The 25,204-nt window shown below is 48.1% G+C and overlaps 1 protein-coding gene across 1 annotated transcript; it reads left to right on the top strand.

Moving 5' to 3' along the window:
- Positions 1-8,576: 8,576 nt before the first annotated feature.
- fzd10 (frizzled class receptor 10) lies at positions 8,577-10,809 on the top strand. Its single transcript, XM_067231157.1, has one exon. The coding sequence runs from the start codon at positions 9,048-9,050 to the stop codon at positions 10,800-10,802; it is 1,755 nt and encodes a 584-aa protein (XP_067087258.1). The 5' UTR covers positions 8,577-9,047; the 3' UTR covers positions 10,803-10,809.
- The last annotated feature ends 14,395 nt before the right edge of the window (positions 10,810-25,204 follow it).

Consider the following 25,204-nt stretch of genomic DNA (forward strand, 5'->3'; position numbering starts at 1 on the left):
CTTCACCCTACTTGCCTCGGGGGAATGTCCCTGCACTTACTGTAAGTCGCTCTGGATAAGAGCGTCTGCTAAATGACTAAATGTAAATGTAAATGTAGAAAGCTCTACTCTGCGGTAGCAATAATGAATTATACTTACCATCGCAGGTAAGTACTTCAAGGTTATAGCAGTCATCGAACAGCCTTTAAAAAGTTGAACATTTTGTCCAAATAATTGATTCATCCTTCAATGAATAATTGATTCATTTACTTCAGTAAACACCAACACTTCATTAAAGAATCACCAACAGTATTGACAAAGTATTTAGAGAGAGCAGCAAAACAAACATGTTGTTCACTCTGGCAAAGTGAGAAAACAAATTTGAAACCTGGGAATTTCTTTTCAATGACAGTTTCTAACAAACAGTTCTAACTGTGTTCATCCAGGTATCCTGTAACCAGAACTTTTGTGTGTAGACATCTTAGAGCTACGATGCTCCATATTTCTCAGGTGCCAGTACAGCCGCACACTTTTAGGAAATCATTGAAATCCCGTTGCGCCTTGAGGTGGTACTGTCGCAGGCTAATTCCCCCCACCCCCACCCCCCCCACCCCCACCCCCCCCACCCCCCACCCCCCCCCCCACCCCCCCACCCCCCCCTCCGAAATGGACCACAAGCTCTGTCATGCACAGAATCCTGTGTTCTGGGGAGGAGAATGACATGTTATTTAGGCCTGTTTTGATATCTGAGCCTGAGGAATGCCTGAAGATACAGAAATCCCTCTGTGTGAGGAGGAAGCTCAGTAGATGAGGTAAGATTGCTCACAGCTATGAAACAATATCTGAAACAGATTAAAAGGCATTTTCCTCAGCTTGATTCATGTTCCTTTCAGCTTGCCCAGGTGTTATATCTTACAAGAGAAAGGTGGAGAGGGCAAGATAGAAGAAAGAAGCGTGAGTGAGTGTGTGAGTGTGTGTGAGTGTGTGTGAGTGTGTGCCAGGGTTTTTTAGACATATACATGTAACATATACAACATTCTAAGTAAGGTCCTCCTCACAGCTCACACCAAAAGAGACAGCATATACAGGCAGTATTTACACAATACCGAAAGGAACTTTCCAGCAACAGCCAGACACCGTTGCAAACAAACAGCATGAGGTTGGGGAACCAGCGGCAGGAGGGAGGAGGTTTAGAAGGAGAGCAGTGTCTAACGACGTTCTGTTGATGCTGAGCACAGTACAGGAGTAGATTGTTCCAGCTTGTTCTCATACCTGTTCAGGTTTCACAGCGAGCCCCCCCCCCTCCTCCTCCTCCCCCCCCCCCCCCCCTCCTCCTCCTCCTCCTCCTCCCTCAACCCCCGAAGACTTCAAAAGCATCCCAGAATTCTTCACTCATCCCTTCACACCTTGAAGACAACCCGCCGTGTCTGCACAGCGCTAAATTACCCATAATTATCCAGGTTGAAGATCCACGTAACAAAGGCATTTTTATTTGGTGTTGTATGATGACTGTAACATTGGATTCAAGTTGAACTCTTTTTAATTAAATCTGTCATCTTTCTAAAATGAAGTTATCTGCTGCACAGCATTGAGAGGATTTCAGTGAAGCGTGTTCCTCTGTATTCTACTTAAGCACAGTTAAGCAGAAACGCTGCCAAAGAAAACGTCTGCAAAATGCGGACTTCAATGTCCTCGCAAATCTAAACAAACTTCAGTGAGACGGACTCCACATGTGGTTCCTTGAAGGAGAATGCCACGCCTTGGGTGAAAAGACAAAAGTAGAATATAGCTGCCAGCAGCAATGGCGGATACCTCCACAACATTGTGAACCATTTCAAAATTGATATGATACAGAGATGTATTTCAAACATGTGCACAAATTTCAAGGCAATGAGAGCAATGGCTGATTTTAAGGTATTTTTTGAAATTCTTCACAAATTGCCACTCACAAAAGCCATGCTGCAGACATTATGGGTTCTTGAGACTGTTCTGTTTCCCATGAGAAATAAGGCATGCATACCAACTTTCAGACATTTTGGCCTGATGGGGTCAAACACCATACTTTTTAAAGTGACAACTTTAAGGCGTGGTCTTTAGTTTCGTTGTGCCAAAGAAGTAGAAGAAATGGCCAAGCTGTGTTTGGTTGATGAAACTTTATAGTTCTGGAGAAGAAGACCTTCTGTTTCTGGACAAAATGTCAGCCTTCTGGACACTGGCCATTCATTTGATACTATATCTGGGGGTCGGCCTTGGCCTCATGTATCAATGTGCCAAATTCCACTCAAAGAATTATTGGGTGACATAGGTTACTACAAAAATAACAATAAGAACACCAACAAACACAACAGGCTTCTTCCTGACGGAGGAATTCTAAAAACAACTCGGTTGGCTCGACTGAACTTCCTGTCTTAACAAAATCACAATGAATCCGACCAACGATGCAAGACAGCCTTAACAGTTTGTAAAAGATCATAGTCACACTTTAATTGTTTACGTTTTGCTCAGCGTGTTGCAGTAAACAGAGAGAATTGACTTGCACCTACGCATCTGCCTGATTGAGACGTCCAAACTCGGGCCAAAGGAACCCTGACACCGACGGGGCAAGAGGGAGTACGAATCGAAATACTCTCAAAGGCGATCGCTCTCAGCTTGAAACCTGTTCAGGCCTCCTCCTCGTCATGGCTGTGTTTGTTGTCATCGATATTCATTTCCTCCCTCCCCTGCAGCCACGCAGAAGTCTCTCTCCGTCTCCACGGCGCCCAGCCCAGCCAGCACAGTCCCAGGGAGGGCAGCGAAGGGATGGAAATCAATAGAGAAAATATATCGCTGCAGGCTCACACATTTTTATCTGGCTTTGAACGAGTCAGCTTTAATTTTTGCTTTGATCTCAATTTGCTGCTTTGGGATGGCTTGGCTGTACAATGAAGCATGAGGAAGCCTGAACCAGGATTTTCCCCGTAAAAGACGCACTAAACCAGAGTCTGTCTCCTGCTTGTGGGAGTCAGTGTTCCATATTGGTGGAAAGAACAAAAAGGGACTCATCCACGAATCAAAAAAATGTTATTATCGAACCACAACAGGACTGGAGCGTATCAAAACACGCCAGACACACACAGCTCAGCGAAAGGCAGCAGATTATCAATCTTGCACATTCCTGTGATTCAGTTGGAGTCTATTGTAGGGCTTAGAGCCGATCCGACCAAATGTTAGACAATGTTAGCAGGGGCTTGAATAAAGAGATCCTCAGTGTTGCTGACAGAGAGGGCTCTATGCTGTGTTGGAAGTAACAGGTTGACATGAAGCACAGCTGGCCATGTTCTCACTGCCCTGCCAAGGCTCTCTGCTCAAGCCCTACACCCCCACCACCACCCGCCCTACACCCCCTCTCTCACACACACACACACACACACACACACCCACACACACACACACACACACACACACACACACACACCCACACCCACACCCACACACACACACACACACACACACCTCAAAGACCATTATAGGAGCAGAACCAATGGAGGAGGGATATTATGAAATCACCTAAGGGTCCAGTTAAAAAATGGCCGCCCTTTGCTCACCCCTTTCTGAATCTGTGTGTTCAGAGGAAGGGGGAGTTGTTTGGGAATTTGTTTCTCTTTCTGAGAGCAGAGACAAAAGGCTAGGATAAAGGTCCTGGCAGAGAAAAGACCAGCGCCTTTCTGGGGAGAAAGGGAAGGGTCTAATCTAATTTGGTTGGAGGATGTGTGTGTCTGTGTCTGTGTGTGTGTGTGTATTACACTGTGCTGTGCAGTGTAAGGGGACTGTGGGAATGGTGCAGGAGGGCTGTGGTGTTGAATGGAGCCCCAAGGGCCAGAAGCAGTGGGGAGTCTCCCCAGACACGCTGATTCCAGGCCGGCCACTCAAAGAGGGATTAGAACAGAGAAGGCCTTCCTGATTAGCAATTCACACTGAAGTTCCCCCACGAGGACTCTGGGTAATATTTCCATCAATTCTCTTCCAATGGGAGCATTATGTTGTTTACTCTCAGTTTGAGCGTTTTCCTTCTCACACCCACCCCCCCCCCCCCCCCTCCCACCCCTTCTCCCCACACGCAACCCAAACTGTAATGTCAGATATGGTCATGGTAACTTAGTTGAAAAGTGAATGAAGTCTCAAGTCAAATGTTCCCACTGGATCCAAAATGACTTCCCAAACAAAAATGTGTTTTGCAAGCGGTTGAGCGGAACTGTTTTGGTTTCGTCGCTTCGTCTTGAGCTGGTGGGAAGAGGATGCCTTCCCCCCCCCTCTCTCCCCGCCGTTAAACGACCACCACTTGAAAGGAAGAGTGATGTCAGAACAAACGACTAAACTAATATTGCCCTATCGTGGGAGCCCCAAAACCACATCGGATTTGATACTTAACAAATGTGATTCATTGTTGGGACAGTGTGTTTATTGCAGGGCCGTCACAGGGCGTATGAGAATTCCCGACTCGTGTGAACGAATCTTTCATCATCACACTGAATGCTAATCCACACAGTAAACATTGGCAGTGAGGTGGTAATAGCTTGTTGACTTCCTTTAATCAGCCTTCATGCTTAGTGGCTGGTGTCAGTGACTAGGCCTCGGCTGTAAGTAACTAAGAGCACAGTCATATTAGGCTGTTAAGACTCTAAAATGGCTTCTCATTTGACAGAGATGAAGACAACTTTCATAGACCCAGGGAAAGAAGAAGGGTTGGACAAATTATCCCTCATTAATTAGTTATGTTTTATTGAACCATTAAAACCATGTGTGCAAAGACTATGGGTGGCTTTGATGTTAGCAAGACTCTTAAATTATTAATTGCCAGATTCATATGCATTTCCTCAAAACGTCTGACCCTTCACTAAATCGGCGCTCTTATTAAAGCCCTAGCTTTTAATATTAGACAGGGAAATAAGTCAATGCTTTTGATGGATTTTTCTTGACGTTAACACGAGATCCTCAAATTGCACAGCTCATTCCGTCACCCTCAAAAAATATAATTTTGTCACAGTCCACACAGCATTTTAGTTGTCACATCTTCGAGAGTAATCTTTTATTAATTTATTTTTATCCCAAAGTTTTGGTCAATAACACTACTTAAATACTGCTGCAAAAAGAGTGGTTTCAATTAGAGGCATCCAAACCCCAAAGACAATGTTGAGAGCAAATAATGTTCAAAGTAATTATGTTATTCCCTCTTCCTTCATAAAATAGATGTAGAATGTATTATTAGGAGCTGGATAAACCAAAAAACCAAGCCTCACAACCACTGAATGGTTGTGATGAGAAGTGTGAAGAGGAGTCCTAGACAATACCCAGGGAATGTGGATAAATAGAGTCACCTCCAACAGAGAGTGTTGTTTCTGCGCATTGTGGCCCCTGAATGAGGAGAGGAGGCCCTTGGTTAAGAAGATTATAGCCGTACCCCACCCGTACGTTTAATCAACATGCCCTTTCAGCTCGGGTAACAATATGAAACATGTCTAAAACGCCCCCTTCACCTCACCCCCGTCTCTTCCTTGGCATACCTCACATGTTGTTACAGACCGGACTGCAACAAGAACCACACACATGAGGTCAGGGAGTGTGATTTATAGAGTTATGTTAAATAATGAAAGTAATCCCACAAAAACTATTAATTATATAAAAAATCAGAGGATGTTGTCCGTTTCAGAAGTATCATTCTGTCACGTGATGATAATCTCAGTTGAGACTTTTGAGACAAAAGCAACTTAAATTCCATCAGAAAATAGCTAATTTGATTTCTGTTCATTTAAACTTATCAAAATTCCCACAAGGACCCTAAGAGCTTTCTTTTTTCACCCTTGGTTTCTTTCATCCGTGGTTAAATATGTAAATAAAATGTCTAAAGTCATTCTTCAAAGGGGAACAAAAGAAAAAAGAGGGCTCAGGGAAAAGACAGCCATAAAATTCCTCCGATTCTCCATAACATTAGCCAGAGGGGGTCCTGCTTCTAGCCAGAGTCTAGCAGCAGGGGAGCCCGCGCCCTCCATAGAATCACAGATCTCAAATCCCACACACACAAAAAAATAAAATATCTTTTCAGCTCCAGCCATCAAAGGGGCCCCTTTTCACTTTATTAGTTACAGAATTATCTCACAGTTGCTGATTTCTCAGAGATGGAACTGCACTGCTTGCTTTATAGTGTTGTCCCGGTCGGAAAGATGAGATAAAGTTGATGTGTGTGTCTGCGCGTGTGTGCGCGTACAGTATCTGTGTGTGCGTCTGCATGCGTCTTTTTGAATGTGAGCACGCTATGAGAAGCAGGACGCGTGGGGGGGGGGGGGGGGGGGGTAGTAGGCAGGAAAAAACACATCTGAGAAACAGTAGTAGCGGCTAAGGCCACAGATGCTAAAGATTGAACGTCCACAATTCCTATTCTTTTCTTCTCCCTTTCAAAGAGATATAATCACGACCAGCGAAGCCATCACGGAAAAGAGAGAGAGGGAGAGAGCAGACAGGAGAGAGCAAGAACAAAGGTGAAGGATCACAACCAACCTGAAGACTGTGTACTCTTATTAGGCGACGTGACAATGGTATCTTGTCGGTGTGTCATGAAACAAGAGCGGTAGAGAATGAGGATGGATGTTTGCTTTAGAATGTGCCAGAAGGGGGTTTCTTGAACGCCGGGTGATCAGAAAGAGAAGCACGCACGACTCCCGCGGCCTGGGAACATAAACATATCAAATCATTTATGTCAACATTAAAACTGTCACCTTTTTCTACTACCAGCATCAGTTACAATTTAAGGATCCCTAAGAGGAAGGGAGACTGATCGGGCCTGTGAGCTGTTCTGTTTGCCAGAGCCATTGTGAGGGTAAAAACACATGAGGCATTAGAGTAGTAAGTGTCCCTCTCTACAGTAAAATCCCATTGAAAATGGTGTCTGGTAGACAGCTAGCTAACAGGTATGTGCTTGTAGATCGTAAAGGGGGGTGAGAGGGCATCGTGTTTATAATGAACGTATTCATATCCTGCATGTATTCATGTTCATGTTCATCCCGTTGAGCAGCGACAGCTGAAATGACACCAGAGAGATATGCAAGGCTAAACCATTTAGACACGCTGGTGCCATGTATCTCATCTGGCATGGGCACATTTCTTAAATACTTTTTAAAGCACTTTTTTTTTTTTTACTCTTGTAAAAGAAAATGTACTAAAAGCATCTCTGTTTACTTGTGATCCGGGCTTTTCAGTCGTTATGGAAACCGTAGCCAGTATAACTCTCACAGCAGCGGACGTTTACAAGGTAATGTGAGTTGGCCAGGGAGGATCTGGTGTCTCAGACACAGTGGAGGAACCACACCTCCCTGTCACATACAGTACTAGACTTGGCAGCAGCCACAGTCTTGATAGCTCATCTTTTGTCTCCACTCAGAGAGTGATCTGTAGTTAAAACAAAAGACAAAGTGAAGAAAAGAAAATATGAAGGTGGCGTGCCAAGATGGTATTTTATCTTATTTTTTTACGTCATCTTATTTTAATAAGATGAAATAAATTCAGTAATCCTCTGAATCATGGTCCTATTCTAATGTAAAAGTCATAAACTATTTACAATGACAATCAAGCTGTTATTGATGCTACATTGAAGATTGTTTGATGGCAAACAGTATATATACATATATATTTATAGTATCATGGTATCTGAGACTGTTAGGATTAGAGGGAAAATTCAAGCTTAATGGTGACTTAGTATCTAAAAATAAACAACTGAGTCACCAGCCTATCTGTTAAATATCATGTAGATTGTCTGGAGTACAGCACACTTATATAATATATTTACAGCTGTATCTATAATCTTCTGTTGCTCTAATGAGGAACATATTATATCCACCGGTAATTTAATTCAACAACTGCCATGTAAATACTGTTCTATGCACCAATTATTGTTCAAAATTGTGTAACTTCAATAGAGATTATAACTGACAAACCGCCCCTGTGGTAGCCTGCTTTTTTTCAGCGTGTTAACTCACTACACTTTACTACAGAAAAGGGGGCAAAGGGAATTTTGGAGAGAAAAACTCTGCTTACTCCCTTACCACAATGAACGAAGCGTGAAAATTGTCAGTTGTGGCAGAGAAAGGGACATATCTCGATTGGTGCGCCTCTGAATCCCTTTGGTTTTCTTTGGCAACGTTTGGTGCCTGTAAACCTGCGCTGGAACGAGTTACATGTTCTTACTTTTGGACAAAGTTTTGGTTTGGAAGCGAACAAATGACCAAAGGAACTATACTGTGATCACCCTCTTAAATGCAGTGATGGTTCGTCCACAGGCTGTTCCGCGCGATTTGAACATAATCACCGTGTCAGTTTCATCTTTCTTATGCAAAGTAGCTGTCTTTGAAGGCGGATCTTTTGGCAGGTTAGTCCAGGACGGTGGCGAGTACTAGCTCAGACGAGCACTGCTGCCACACCAACCAGTAGAATTGACTTTGTCTCCGGAGGGGAATTAGAAAACACATTTAACTGATGTGATCACGCACATCTAGATTTCCCCTTTTTTCGCTGTTTTTTTTTTACCATGCGCACAAACCCTTACGGACAGCAATTATTTGAGTTGGTAAATATTAAAGTTTTTGCCGAGTGGTTGATTTTGAGCTGCCGAACAGCAACGGGATATCTCGGTATATGTGGTTGTCTTTACGCGCATTGAAAGAAGTTGAATGTGATGATCGCAAGACTTTATAATTTACTTAAAGTAAAGGACGTATAATTAATCATCCACGGAACAACAGCCAGACGTGTCTCCTTTTTTGGATTATTCGGGAGAAAACTGAATATAATTTTCAAACCATGGACTTTGTGGTGAGCGCACATAACCTGGAACCATTACATTTTCGGAATACTTACTAAATGCCGGTCCTTTCACCAACTATTCTAAGGTTTCACCGTTCAACTTTTTTTTTGTCACATTCATGGACATAAACACAGCGTGTTACAGCATCTTAATTTGCCAGGGGAAACGCAATTTCTGCGTTGTCCTTTAAGGCGAGCATTTCCAACTGTTCTTTACCAGAGAGATTAAAGAACGGAGAATGAATTCCTCTGCCACGCGGAGCCTTATCTATCTGCTGCTCTGCCTTAGCAGCAGCTGCTCAGCCATTAGCTCCATCGACCCAGACCGGCCAGGAGAAGGGAGATGCCAACATATAGTCATCCCCTTGTGTAAAGACATTGGCTACAACATGACCAGGATGCCCAATCTAATGGGGCACGAGGACCAGAACGAGGCCGCCATAAAGTTGCACGAGTTCGCTCCGTTGATAGAGTTCGGATGTCACAGCCACCTGAAGTTCTTCCTGTGCTCGCTGTACGCTCCCATGTGCACGGAGCAGGTGTCCACCCCTATCCCGGCCTGCAGGGTGATGTGCGAGCAGGCCAGGCTCAAGTGTTCCCCCATCATGGAGCAGTTTAACTTCCACTGGCCCGAATCCCTCGACTGCTCCAGGCTACCCACCAAAAACGACCCCAACAACCTCTGCATGGAGGCCCCCAACAACGGCTCGGACGAGTCCCCGAGAGGGTCGCACACCCAGACCCCCGACTTCCGGCCCCAAAGGCCCCTTAGCGGCCAGGACCTCCACACGAAAGACAGCAGCAGCAAGGAAACATGCAGCAACCCCGGCAAGTTCCACTACGTCCAGAAGAGCGAGTCGTGCGCCCCCAAGTGTTACCCCAAAGTGGACGTGTACTGGAGCCAGGGAGACAAGCAGTTCTCCCTGGTCTGGATGGCCGTGTGGTCCATCCTCTGCTTCGTCTCCAGCTCCTTCACCGTGCTCACCTTCCTCATCGACCCCCAGCGCTTCAAATACCCCGAGCGCCCCATCATCTTCCTCTCCATGTCCTACTGCGTCTACTCGGTGGGCTACCTCATCCGCCTGTTCGTGGGGGCCGACAGCATCGCCTGCGACAGGGACAGCGGCGTCCAGTACATCATCCAGGAGGGCCTGGAGTCCACCGGGTGCACCATCGTCTTCCTCATCCTCTACTACTTCGGCATGGCCTCATCCATCTGGTGGGTGGTCCTCACCCTCACCTGGTTCCTGGCGGCCGGGAAGAAGTGGGGCCACGAGGCCATCGAGGCCAACAGCAGCTACTTCCACCTGGCGGCCTGGGCCATCCCGGCGGTGAAGACCATCATGATCCTGGTGATGAGGAAGGTGGCGGGGGACGAGCTGACGGGGGTGTGCTACGTGGGCAGCATGGACGTGAAGGCCCTGACGGGGTTCGTCCTCATCCCTCTCTCCTGCTACCTCGTGGCGGGCACCTCCTTCCTGCTGTCGGGCTTCGTGGCGCTCTTCCACATCCGCAAGATCATGAAGACGGAGGGCGAGAACACGGACAAGCTGGAGAAGCTGATGGTGCGCATCGGGGTGTTCTCCGTCCTGTACACCGTGCCCGCCACCTGCGTCATCGCCTGCTACTTCTACGAGCGCCTCAACATGGACTACTGGAAGGTCCTGGCTGGCGAGCAGAGGTGCGTGGACGGCGGCGGCAGCGGGCCCGAGTCGGAGGAGTGCGTCATGAAGGGCTCCATCCCGGCCGTGGAGATCTTCATGGTGAAGATCTTCATGCTGCTGGTGGTGGGCATCACCAGCGGCATGTGGATCTGGACCTCCAAGACGCTGCAGTCGTGGCAGAACGTGTTCAGCCGGAAGCTGAGGAAGAACACGCGGAGGAAGGCCGCCAGCGTGTTCGCTAGCAGCGGGCCGTACCTCAAGCCTCACCCGGCCCTCAAAGGACACAACAGCAAGTACGAGCCTACCAGGCCACCGCCCACGTGCGTGTGAAGCGTCTCTCTCGTGCGTGCGCCAAAACCCTTCTAAAAGCGCTTGTACCTAAAACCACAGACTTCAAACCCGAGAGAGAGAGAGAGAGAGAGAGAGAGAGAGACGACGTTGTTCGTAGTTTAATTTATGCAAACTTCGTTGAAGATTGTGCAATGTGACAAGTGTTATTTGTTCTTACCTTGGATCTCTCTCAAGCTACGAGGATGGCCTTTGTTTGGAAAAAACGACTACTCCCAGAGACATCCTGTTGCAGAACTTTAATAGAGAAAATAACTTTTTGTTTTCCAAGACTAAGAAAGTGGAATAAACCATTTGGATTGTGTCATTGGATTGCTTGAATAATGTGCAATAGATGTTTTTCTTTAGAGGCAAACGAAGACACTTGTACTGTAGCAACAGATTACAGACAATGAAAGGACTCCCGGGACAATGGGAGCGAGAGATGGAGGCCTAGAGTGTTGTGTGGCTTTTTTAATGGAAATCAAGGCGGTGTCATAGATGTTTGAACTGAAGTGAGAGAGCAGCTGTGGAGAGAGACTCAGGACCTTACGGACTGTCTATTGTGAAGCTAATTCATGCCATAAATAAATCAACAAGCACTAGACATCGCAAAAGTTATTTGTACAGGCGGTTGAGTTTTTTTTGTTTTTTGTATATATTTCTTAAATGTCATATTTTATAGAAAATTAATAAAACATTCTAGTTTTGTGGTGGAAACTGGAATTGTATATTACAGATGTGCGTGTTGTGTTTATTATGTGAATGAGTCACTAGCACATAGTAATATGGTTAAATCTGTGGCAAATTAAATGTGGGGGCTAACTATATTACATTGAATTGGCATGAGACTGTAAATAGGTAATCCACTGTAAATTGTGGAATTGAGTGCAGATTAATTCATAGAGCCCCAAAAAGTGTAGAAATTCATAGAGCTCTAGAAAGTGTAGAAAAAGTTAGTAATCTCAGACAGTCTTTCTAATCAGCGTATGTAAATGGCCCCACAACACTTGCCACACACAGGAAGTAGAACAATCTGTAAACTATTTCTTTGGAAAAGTAGAACATAATGGGGAGACCCAATTCTTTCTCAGCGGCCTTTTATTAGAGATGACTACAAAAGTTGGATGACATCAAAAAGATTATGAACAAAGTAGTTTTTTATAATTGTAGATTCAACCATTTTGTGAGTTCGAGTCTTTCATATTCGCTTTCTATTAAAACATATCAAATTCTCTATGTTCCATGTATAAACAACAAGGCGGAAGAAGATTTACGTTTGTTTTGGTTCTGGTTTAGACTTTTACAACTTATTTGTACATCAAATCATGTAATTTTTCATGTTGAACCTTTGATTTTAGTACCTTTTGTTCTCGTTCAGAGTGCTGAAGGTGCCACTAAGAGCCTGATGTTATCCACTCAGACATAGCCTCTCCAACAACTGAAGTTTACCTTCGATTTTCCTATAGAGACGATCCTTTAATCAGTCTGGTTCATACGTTTTTAACTCAACATTATGATAAGACTTACATTGTGATATTGCTTTTCATCAGTTTGATAGAGTTCGTTAGGGAGGGGGGGGGGGTTACGCAATCATCTTACAGCTATTCAAAACAGGATTAGACGGTTTGAATGTTTTTTGAGGGAAAGATGACTGCAAACAAAATGCACAATATCTGTCATCCGTCCCCTTGTCATGCACAGGACACACTGATATTTTTCAAGACACATCTGGCTTGGATTTCTGTCAGCTCTGTATTGACTGAGACAGTTTTCCATAGCTGCGTAAAGCTATCGACTCAAAGTAGTTAATCCGACAGTGTAGTGGATTGGGTGGGGTTAAGTGCTTCTGCACAGTAAACAATTTAAAGCACATCCCCTCAGGACTACGAGTCGAGTCTTGAGTGGGCTGGGCGGCCCTCTGGGTTTTACTCCCCAACTTAACTGTTCCAGTGTGGGAACAGAGTAGTAAATTAGCGTCCCTAAAGTTGTGCAGACTTGCAAACCCATTTCATGGCTTTCAGATATATTGAGTAAAGTGAGTAAAGTGAGTAAAGGCAACGGCAGCTGTTTTCCCAATGGGAAACGGGAGAGGCTGTGTCTTTGTCGTGTTAAGAGTTCGATGTTCCTAAATGTAAACACAGCTTTGGTGTTGGACAACTGCATACGGGAGATTTTTCTTTTCTTTTTTATTATCTGTCAGGGTTTTTGTACTTTAGGTTCTGAATGCTTCTCTAAGGTCTAATACTGTGGCAGGTCGAGTGTAAATATGCACTTGCCCTCAGGGCATTCGAGTTCCAGCATCAGCCTAACCTGTTTTAGAAGTGCAAAAGAACATGACTCACAGCTTCACTGTGGCTGAATCAAAGTCAAGCAGTGTCTATTGATACTCTGTGTTGCGAAGAAGAAAAAAAAAATAGGTGAGTGTTTTGGAGAGCTTCAACAGAGGCCACCTGGATAACAGCCCCCAAGGTGTCTGGGAAGGCTGTAAATATACATGACAGCTACCACCCCCCTCTGGGCCTTGCTTCTGCTAGCTGGCTTTCGCTCACTCTGTTCTTTTCAAAGGGAAATACTTGGTTGGTTAGCAAAGAGAAGAAAACTGTCAGCAAAAAATAAATAAATAAATCCCTGACTTAAAAAAAAAAAAGAGGGAAAAACATGATATGACTTTGTGTCTTGTTTCTGACCACTATTAGACTGCACATAACCCATGCAATGTTGTTTTCCCAAGCACATTATCTTGTTTTGGAGCTGCACCGAGTGAATCAGCCAAGGAGCTCATTAGCTCATGACTGTGTTTGTCACAGGCACTCTCATAGCCCAGTTGTTGTCCCTGGCCATGGGATGCTAGACAGCATGTTTTGTTTGCCCCAGTGGGGAACCTGGCAGCAGGCATGTGACTGTGTCTCAGGGTCTTCAGATCGCCGTATCTCAAAGCCCCACCACGGCCCCTCTCTGTAAGACCCCTCTCTCACCCCCCACCACCCCTCTCACCCCCACCACCCCCTCTCTCACCCCCCACCACCCCTCTCACCCACACCACCCCCTCTCTCACCCCCCACCACCCCTCTCACCCCCACCACCCCTCTCACCCCCACCACCCCCTCTCTCACCCCCCACCACCCCTCTCACCCACACCACCCCCTCTCTCACCCCCCACCACCCCTCTCACCCCCACCACCCCCTCTCTCACCCCCCACCACCCCTCTCACCCACACCACCCCCTCTCTCACCCCCCACCACCCCTCTCACCCACACCACCCCCTCTCTCACCCCCCACCACCCCTCTCACCCCCACCACCCCCTCTCTCACCCCCCACCACCCCTCTCACCCCCACCACCCCTCTCACCCCCACCACCCCCTCTTTCACCCCCCACCACCCCTCTCACCCCCACCACCCCCTCTTTCACCCCCACCACCCCCTCTCTCACCCCCCACCATTTATGGATTTATGGAAAAGACAGCTATGTAGAGGAAATGTAATGTGTTGACAAAAGAGAGCCTGTGATCAGTTGAGTTGAAAAAGCATGAAACCTTTGATACCAACTTGACTTAATTGAAAACGGCGTTTTTCCCCCCCACAAGTTAGGATTTTCAGATGTGGGAAGTGCTTTTACACTGTGTAATCGAGATGATGTGTCTTTGTGGGGCTGGATATTACCAACACACAGTTGATGTGACAGCTCGGCCCTGCTGCAAGCCTTGTACTCATGACTCATTCTAAAAGCCGAGCAGCATATTCACAGAGAAAGCAGCCCTAAAACATGATCACTGCAGTTGAGTCTGTAACTAGCACGTCAAAAGTCTATCCACGGTGACTAAACCCCCCATCCTTCTGCCTCATCTTCAACCGTAGCTTCGCCCCCTTTGTGTGCGAAGGTGTGGAGGAATCCTTTCTCTATACCTGCACTTTGGCTGCCGCTGTCGCAAGCAGTCATCAGGCACTCTCGACACAGTGACATAAATCAGGCTCGTCTGGCTGACTGGCGGCAGATATGACGTGTCTTTGATCAGGCGTTCTGGAGACGCCCCCCCCCCCCCCCCCCCCCCCCGTCCTCAGCTGGCCTGGCAGCACCTGTTTACTAGTTCAGGCCTGTCTGCTTGGAGTGAGGCACTCTGCTCCACTGTGTCTTAGACCCATTACCACACGCGCACACACAGACACGTCTGCATACACACACAAACACGTGCACACACAAAGGAATTTGGCTGTGGCTGGGGGGGGAGGTCTCCCGACATGTATGCTCCTGATGAAACAAGAGTAAAAGGCCTGTTGTATCCTTGTGGTGGACTTTGGCATCTCTCCCACTTATCAAACAACTGCCACCGACATAAATCATTTGCCACTTGGAGAACTAAGCTTTGTTTGTATTCAACAACATTTACTGTAAGGGATAAAAGGTGACAATAAATTGTCCCTGGCCTAAACTGATATATTAAATAATACATACTTCTAACACATAAGCTTTACACAAAGCAAACAGGAACATATCATGTAACTAAGTCACAATTTTACTCATGTCATTTAGAGCTCAAACTCCTGTATCAAACCAGGCCATTCTTACGTCATCGTGGAGTTTTTCTTCAAAGTCCTGCACACAAGTGGCCGACAGACAGACACACACACACACACACACACACACACTCTCCTGTTTACACTGCAGCTGTCACGGCCCTGGCAGTTTCCCTCCTCCTGCTACAGGTGAGAGTAATGACTTAAGAATCCGGTAACAACGAGAGCTGTCTAAGGTGTGACTAGGCAGGGACCTGTTTTCACATGCAGATGGGGTGCCCGGCTGATCAAACAGGTGTTGGATGACCACTTGCTCCCAGAGAAAGAGCAATATGTTCACAAGCTTGTTCAGCAGATGCCCCGGACAAGGCCGATGAGTGTTAACTCACACAGACTTGTGTCTAAAAGCCCCTGCAAACAAACAGCACACTCTAAGGAAGCACGGTGATACTACTCACATTCAGTGGTCCGGTTGGCTACTACTGTGCATACAATCACATCGGACAAGACATGAGAACTGCTGGGTTTAGCCTGTGTTCTCCTCCTGTCTGTCTGTGTGTCTATGTCTGTGTCTGTCTGTCGTTCTTCCTGCTCTGCTTCAATCCGTCTCTGTTTAGTTTGGAAGCTGTCTGTCTGTGTGTCTGTGTGTGTCTGTGTCTGTGTCTATGTCTGTCTGTGTCTGTGTCTGTGTCTGTCTGTCGTTCTTCCTGCTCTGCCTCAATCCGTCTCTGTTTAGTTTGGAAGCTGTCTGTCTGTGTGTCTGTGTCTGTGTCTGTCTGTGTCTGTCTGTCGTTCTTCCTGCTCTGCCTCAATCCGTCTCTGTTTAGTTTGGAAGCTTTCTGTCTGTCTGTCGTTCTTCCTGCTCTGCTTCAATCCGTCTCTGTTTTGTGTGGAAGCCGGTCAGCAAACGGGCAGAAAGCAAACAATAGCAAAGAAAGGAATTCCCTTTCTCTACATGTCTCTGCCCGTGGGGCCTACAGTGACTACAGTGTCTGCGACGCTGCCTGCGACGCTGCCTGCGACGCTGCCGCCTGCGACGACGCCGCCTGCGACGACGCCGCAGCCTGCGACAACGCCGCCTGCGACAACGCCGCCTGCGATGCTGCCGCCTGCGACGCCGCCTGCGACGCCGCTCTTTCCTCTGGGACATTCCCTGCCTACTTCGGTTCCCTCTCCCCATCATCGCAGGAGGGTTTAACCCACCATGTTGGTGTACCCCACCAACATGGCGGGAGCCATACAGATGCATCTCTCTTCCTAACGGAGGAGGAGTCCTTCTGCTGAGGAGGATCTCACCATGATCACAATGGCCGATGGATATTGTGCTGTCGAAAAATATGGGAGAGCTGAAAAATTAATAATCGTGGCACCCGGTTGGCTGAAAGCAGGCAGGATCGACAAAGGCCAGGGACGGGAGACTGGGGGTGTGGAGAGGGATGGGAATAGTCTGGTGTCAGCTAGAAGCAAGGTTTTCGCCATGGTGATTTAGCTGTGCCAGATTGCGACGCTCTAATCTGCCACCTTCCTAATCCTCACAGCACAGAGCTAGGATAATGCAGCCCATCAGAATTCCTGCACCCTGGAATCTTATTGTTGCACTTTAGAGAAGAGGGGCTGCCTGTGCGGGAACACATTCATGTGCATACAATATGCACGTGAGCATGTGTGTGACTGTGAGGCGTACATAGTTACAGATCAGGCTGCCATCTTTAGTGCATACAGGAATGGCCACTCCCTAATATGACACTCTTCATAATTACAAAACATGTATTTGTTTTGTACGGTGTTTGGGTCTGTGTGGGTATGTTTCTGTGTCTGTATGTGTGTGTTTGTCTGTATGTATGTATGTGTGTGTGTGTGTGTGTGTGGGGGTGTGTCTATGTGTGTGTCTATGTGTGTGTGTGTGTGTGGCTGGCACTTCTCTCAGAGCGTGTTGCCAAGCCAGTGACAGGATTGATGGTATGAGGTGCAGGATGGGGAGGGCAGGCACACCAAGGGGGCTGTCAGTATGTTTGTGCCTGGTTTGTGTTCCTGTGTATCCGTGTGTGTGTGTGTATCTCTGTCTGTGTACGTGTGTGTGTGTGTGTGTGTGAGAGAGAGCTAGAGAAAGAGAGAGAAACAGAGCGATAGAGGGAGAGACGGAGGGAGAGAGGGAGAGACGGAGGGAGAGAGGGAGAGACGGAGGGAGAGACGGAGGGAGAGAGGGAGAGACGGAGGGAGAGACGGAGAGACGGAGGGAGAGAGGGAGAGACGGAGGGAGAGAGGGAGAGACGGAGGGAGAGACGGAGGGAGAGAGGGAGAGACGGAGGGAGAGAGGGAGAGACGGAGGGAGAGACGGAGGGAGAGAGGGAGAGACGGAGGGAGAGAGGGAGAGACGGAGGGAGAGAGGGAGAGACGGAGGGAGAGAGGGAGAGACGGAGGGAGAGACGGAGGGAGAGACGGAGGGAGAGAGGGAGAGACGGAGGGAGAGAGGGAGAGACGGAGGGAGAGACGGAGGGAGAGAGGGAGAGACGGAGGGAGAGAGGGAGAGACGGAGGGAGAGACGGAGAGACAGAGGGAGAGACGGAGGGAGAGAGGGAGAGACGGAGGGAGAGAGGGAGAGACGGAGGGAGAGAGGGAGAGACGGAGGGAGAGAGGGAGAGACGGAGGGAGAGAGGGAGAGACGGAGGGAGAGAGGGAGAGACGGAGGGAGAGACGGAGGGAGAGAGGGAGAGACGGAGGGAGAGAGGGAGAGACGGAGGGAGAGAGGGAGAGACGGAGGGAGAGAGGGAGAGACGGAGGGAGAGAGGGAGAGACGGAGGGAGAGACGGAGGGAGAGAGGGAGAGACGGAGGGAGAGGGATGATGGCGGAGCTGGCATGGCTCATGAACGGCAAAGCCTGCGGTTCAAAGACGCTCTCAACCGAGTTAACAAAGACAGTCGGCAGAGAGGGGAAGCTTCACGAAGGAAACAACACAACCAACTGTCACACCAACTGTCACACAAACTTGGGGAAAACATCTCGGCCTTGCCAACAGGAAATATAAAGACACGGTACAAAACGACTGTATTCTAATCATTATCAGAGCAACACATTTAGAGCTTATCATAAGTTTAGTGTTGTAATCATCGAAACAACCCGAGACAGCTGGAATTGAAACTAGAGAGAATCTCACAATATGAAACACTGAAACCCTGTAAGCGAAATTCCTTATGTCTGGATGACTTCAATATGAAGTGTGTAATTTTTCCCAGAGAGTAAACCTATACTGTGATGTGTCACTTCTTGTTTTGACCCTACCAGGCCACCATATGTGCTTCTGTCCTCCTTGTTCATTTGAACTGGGGCCCTCAGATCCCGCACAGAGCCCCGGAGAGCCCTCTGTTCCTCCAAGACATCGAGTTAATATGAAGTGGCACGCACAACATGCAACGTGTGTTAGTGCTCTGCAGCACTAAACAATGTCCCGTTCAGCTCCAAAGTGAAAATTCAGAATGTGACAAGACTGGAAGTAATTTAAACCAGAAGAAGGGCGGGGGGGAATGGTAAATGGTCGTATTGTTTCGTTTTTGTCCTGTATCGGATACGGCACATGTGTTCCTTTGAGTAATCAAGCTACGGCTCAAGGAGGTATATACTTTCCTGGACAACGGCGGTGGCCAAGATCCCTGAGGCCTGATAATAGTAATGAAGCTGATGGCAGAACTGACTTATCTACACCGCGAGTGTGTGTGTGGAGGGAGGCGGGGGGTGTTGGGAGAGGGGGGGGGAGAGGGGGGTTGGGAGAGGGGGGGAGAGGGGGAGAGGGGGGTTGGGAGTGCAGTTCCCACTTATCTGGCCCGAGTGGAAAATCCAGGCCCACTTAAAATCTGTCTGGACGACAGCTGTCATAAGTGAGAAAGAGGGGCCCAGAGGAATGCCTGTTGACCCCTGCAGCCTCCGTCTGAGAGCTGAGCCCCACACAAGCACGCAGCCTCGACATCTCCGGCTCTGCGTCCGTGTGGACGCCGTCACAGCTGCTGCTGGGCGCTCGCGTCCCACGCCTCAACGTGTCTCTCTTCGGCGTCTGTAGAACCCTTCCCCAAAGTCCGGGTTCGATTTCATGGTGGTAACAGTCCATCGTAAAACACAGCTTTTCCATCGACACTCGTTTGGGTGCAGACAACACGATAAACCTTTAAGTACAGACTCACAAGACAAGATACAGCTTATGTCCTGGTCTTGACAGGCTATAGAGGAAAGGACTATATTAGACTACTAAATAAAACGCCTGGCACATGTGTCTCTAAAGACTGGGACAGGAGGGTCTGGAGACAGAGATGGATGTGCTCCCGTTAAGGACGGCTCTACCCCCGGAGGTGTGTCCGTGGGAGCTGAATGAGGTGAGTGGAAGAGCAGGTCAGAGGAGGTCAGTGGGAGCTGGGAGGGGCTCTCGTGAGGGCCGGACACCTTTGAGGACTTTCACAAGGGGCACTGAGTCAGTTCATTGATATTCAAGGATTTGACCCGGCCACAACAGGGATGTCACCGAGGTTACGAAAGCCTTGCCTCTCTGCATTGTCTGGGGCCAAGAAGGCAGGGGGTCTCCTACTCCCCTCCCCCACCCCCCTCCCACAGCCCGGCGTTGTCATGGCGAGCAAATCAAGTCGGCAGCACTTTGTCACACTCATATGGGCGCAGCCTCTCTTTCTTCCTCTCTTTCTTCATTTTCTTGGCCCCTGTCCCTGCTTCACCCACAGACTGTTCCAGAGGAACAGGATTCTGCTGAACGTCAGAGTGTGGTGAATCATGGTCAGCCCCATGTGCGTACAAAACACACACAGAAACACAAGCCCCTGAGATTGAGGATTCCCACATCCCAAAAGCAGCATGGGAATATGCTGTGAGTTATCGACTGGAGTCATCATATTTAGTAGGTTAGATAAGACAAACACGCTCAAGTTTTCAAGCAGGGGCGTGGCCACGTGGTGGCCAGGGGGGGCCACGGCCACCATAGGTCAGAGAATGGCCACCCTGCCAGCCCCCCCAACCTCAAGGCACAAAAAAAAAACTCCTGAACAGAAATGATATAAAGCTGAAATAAATGCATCAGTATTTTTTTTATCAAGTCGTCTTATATTGTCATTTGTGACTTACACTACAAGCCCCATATTCGCAACATGTTGGGCCACGCCCCCATCAACAGCGCAAGACACAAACCAACGTGCATTCTGACAGCGCTTCAACGGAGACTAGCAGCTAACCACTGGATACCTTTTTGAAAACTGCTGGGGTGGGGGGGGGGGGAGCGTCTCTCCTCAGGTGATGGGGCATGTCTGTGCCTCAGGTGATGGGGCATGTCTGTGCCTCAAGTGATGGGGCATGTCTGTGCCTCAGGTGATGGGGCATGTCTGTGCCTCACCCTCCCTGAACCTGGCCGAGCTGTGACGGGCCATGTAATTACACCCGTCAGACGTAAATCAGAAGGAGAGAGGCAGGGCCTCGGGGCCAGGGAGGCCCTGCCAGGACCCAGAAGCCACCTTCTGAGATCAACTGTTCCCTCCCACACACACACAAGCACACACACACACACACAAGCACACACACACACAAGCACATACTCAAAGTGCAAAGAACACACACTTTCCCTCCCTCCCCCACACACACAAACTCTCTCTCTCCATCCCTCCCCCACACACACAAACTCTCTCTCTTCATCCCTCCCCCACACACACAAACTCTCTCTCTCCATCCCTCCCTCACACACACAAACTCTCTCTCTCCATCCCTCCCCCACACACACAAACTCTCTCTCTCCATCCCTCCCTCACACACACATACTCTCTCTCTCTCCATCCCTCCCCCCCACACACAAACTCTCTCTCTCCATCCCTCCCCCACACACACAAACTCTCTCCATCCCTCCCTCACACACACAAACTCTCTCTCTCCATCCCTCCCTCCCTCACACACACACACACAAACTCTCTCTCTCCATCCCTCCCTCACACACACAAACTCTCTCTCTCCATCCCTCCCTCACACACACACACACACACAAACTCTCTCTCTCCATCCCTCCCTCACACACACACACACACACAAACTCTCTCTCTCCATCCCTCACACACACAAACTCTCTCTCTCCATCCCTCCCTCACACACACACACACACACACACAAACTCTCTCTCTCCATCCCTCCCCCACACACACAAACTCTCTCTCTCCATCCCTCCCTCACACACACAAACTCTCTCTCTCCATCCCTCCCTCACACACACACACAAACTCTCTCCATCCCTTCCTCACACACACAAACTCTCTCTCCATCCCTCCCTCGCCTGCTCCTACCGGTACTGCCCTGTGCCGGTCCAACGAGTTCCCTTCTGCCAGCGCATACCACATGTGTATCCTGCACTCCTGCATTCTGAGCACATTAAAGGAGCCAGCACCAGCCAACAGGAAACAACGGCCGAGACTGCTGATGTGAACCAACACCCTTCTCCCTCCTCCTGACCCCCCTCGCCTCCCACTCAGGGAAAAGAACATCAAAAAACCCTGGTATGTCCCGACCTGCAGCTTCCATCAAAGAGATTAGAAAAGTTAAGGTTAAGTGCGTTTATGTCATAGTTAAACTATTACTGTGTTAAGGATTATGTTACGGAACGCAACACATCAAACACCAGACTGGTTCACAGACAGGTTAGAGAACAGCCTTTCTTACATGTATAAATATAGTGGTGATATAATATGCATTAGAAAGCAATACCTTAAACGGGTGTTTTGTATTAGAGGTAGTAAATCCAATTACTTGGGATTGTTAGTTGTATTTGTGTCTGTCTGCCATGGTGACTTGTCATCTCTGTCTCTTTACAGGAAGAAACCCCAACATATCATAGATAGTCCGCACAACCAAATATCCAATCAACACCCGCAGCAAGTAACAGGATCTCATTTGTAACTGATTAGGCATTGAAAGGCCTGACATCGAGGAAGAAGACTGAAGAAGACAGAAATAACTAAACCTGGGCCTTTTATCCTCTGAGCCCATGCTTTCAAACACAACTAATGGAGTTCCTTCAGAACTGAACGGAAGCCAAGGAGCATGACTGCTGCAGTCGTCTGCACACACAGTGTTCGGCTCTCCCACTCCCATGGAGAGACCGTGGGCGCGTTTCTCAAGGTCAACGTCCCCCGCGTGAAGACGGTGAGACCGGGAAGACAACTTGCAGCACGCAGAGACGACGACCCACTGATCCATAAAATCATTCCAGAAGCAGCCGTGCAGCTTTTAACAGGTTCCAAGGACCTAGACTTACTGTTTAAATAAAACATAAACAAGAGAAAATATCAAACCCATTAATCTTTCATTAAGCTAGCCGGATAAAAAAGAATCGCTTAAAGTATCATTCGTTACCATCACCGAGGGTGAACCCCCCCCCCCCCAGCCAACATCAAAGGCTTCTCAAAGAAACGGAGAGGGAGAGAGAAACTCGGTTAAGAGAGTTTGGCAGAGAACCAGCTTGTGGATGGGTTTTAATTTCCTCTGACTCATAATGGCATCAAGGAGGAAGTGGGGACTGGAAACCCGTATGGGTTTAGAAGTGACACACAGTCAGCGTTTTATACAAAGGCTCCCGTAAACAATACACAGCTGGTTGCGAGAGTGCTTGGCTGGACGTGGACCTGGAGGGGCGGCTGAGGGCATAGACTCACGTGACCGTGACATCCGTAGTGTGGTTCAGGCTGTCCTTTACTCCAGGAGGGGCCTGCCACTGTCAGAGACAGGCTGGACCTCAGCTCTGATGTCCTCCTCTCTCACACGGTGGTTTGGAGGAGTATGGGAGGAGGTAGGGAGGAGGTAAGAGGGAGGGAGGGATGGAGGAAGGGAGGGAGGGGTCAGGATGTTTGTGAGGGCTCTGTAATGGCACCATTTAGGAACAGATGGATGTTGCCATACAAGGAAGGAGAGGACATCTTACTTGCTCTTAGCATTTTGTGTTGAGTGACCTAGCTTGAGTCCTAGCCATATCTGAACATTATGCACAAAATGCAGAAATGAGTACAGTGTAAAAGTATTAGTACAGTATATACTGTGAGTCAAGTAGGAAATTGAAAAAATTGGTCAATTTGTGGTGAATAAACTGTTTCTTTGTTTTGACCTGGATATGTATATAGATATTTGGGACATCACAACCTCTGTCTATAACCTCACTTTCCTATTTTCCCTCGGTCCTTTTTCAAAGTGTTAAAACAGCTTGGCAATGTCATGTAGTGTAATAGCATGCAATGGAATGATGTGTTCACTGTGAGTCCACACGGCTGAATTGGAGAGGAACTGATTCACGAGAGCGTACCATGTTGTAACATCTAACACCTGTCCTGACACAGGGTCTCTCTCAGACCACACTCGTTTTCTGTCAAGAATAAGACAGATCGCTTCCAATATATTCCTCAAGCCCAGCGTATTGCGTAAGTTAGTCATGCCTTACTGAATTAAACATGGCGAGATGATTTTCTTTTTATCTGCAGCCAATGTGCTAAATTTGACCACGGCTATTGATACTAGCCCGTCTCTAATTTCCTCTTTGATGCAGAGGCCTAAGAGCTTCAGATGTATCAGTTTGTCTACACTATGAGGGTTTGAATCCCAAACATCCACTCAACCCACATGTAATATGTAAGTGAAATCCTTTCTTAGACGTGCAGAGATGTTTTTTCTTTGTCGCTTTGGTCTCTGGGGTCGTAACATCCTGCAAATGAAATGACCGGAGCCAGCAACCACGTCTGGGAAGGTCAACTGCCACTTTTTTCGTCAGGGAAACGCAGAGCCCTTTGCCGCTCCAACGACACACAGTCTGAAAATAGCCTCGTCCACGACGCTAGTGTTGCTTTCTTAATCACAACAGATCTGTCCTCAACAGAACCATCCAGGGATATCTACTGACCTTCTCTTACTGTACGCTCCAGTTTAGACGTTACAAAACGATAATTGTGTTTTAATTAGCTCTGAGATGTTACAAATGCTTGTTTTGGTACTTTAGGACCCCCCTTTGTCAGCGTGGAGTTGTGATGTTTTGGGAACAAGCAGGGATGAAAGCCTAGGCTCCTGTGGCTAATGAGATACCGAGGCAGTGGGAATGATGGTTTTAATTACTGCCGAGGACTCATCTAAAGGAGGGATAGCTGAAGAGCATGCTGTGTGTCTTAGGTTGGGAGTTCAGGCCAGTGCCAGTCATGCTGTGCCTGCTCGCCTTTGATGCTCACTTCCCTCTGCTTGTCTTCCCCCCTCCTGCTTATTAGATTCCTGCCGCACAATGCTCCACTGCACCTTTGTTCAAGCCGATGCTTTGGACAAAAAGAAGCATAGCGACTAAAATCTCAACTTTAACCCCCCCCCCCCCCCCCCCCCGGCGGCCCTCCTCCTCTGCCCCCCTCCTCCTCTTTCAGGACAGTGCAAATAGCAACTTAATCTTTTTGTGGAAATGAAATCGCTGGTACTCCTAGTTGGGTGATGGCTTTTGGCTGAAACCCAAGGAAGGGAGTTTTGTGGTGGGGAGGAACTACTGGATCCTTCCTGCTCGGTGTGGAACAGGACAGATAGGCATCACAGCCCAGGTGTTCCAACGAGGAACTGTAAATCAACACAAAGCAGCTTCCGGTGGAAACAACCCCAAACTCCCTTCGACAACTGAACACGCCCGCTTTCTCTCGGTCTGTGAAGAAGGGGGCGGAGTGTGGGAGATACCTAGGTCCTCCCGTGTGATGCTGCCGACGCCGGGCAGCGTGTGTGAGTTCTCTCTCCGCCTGGGAGCAGCAGGAGGGTGTTGCTACGCGAACGCTCTCTGTTCCCCCGAAGCCCCAGCTGTGGCCCGGCCCTTTGTTGACTTTTCAAAGATCACATGGTCCCCCTCTCAGAGGCTCACT

Source organism: Osmerus mordax, chromosome 28, assembly GCF_038355195.1.
Source record: "Osmerus mordax isolate fOsmMor3 chromosome 28, fOsmMor3.pri, whole genome shotgun sequence".
Taxonomy (NCBI): domain Eukaryota; kingdom Metazoa; phylum Chordata; class Actinopteri; order Osmeriformes; family Osmeridae; genus Osmerus; species Osmerus mordax.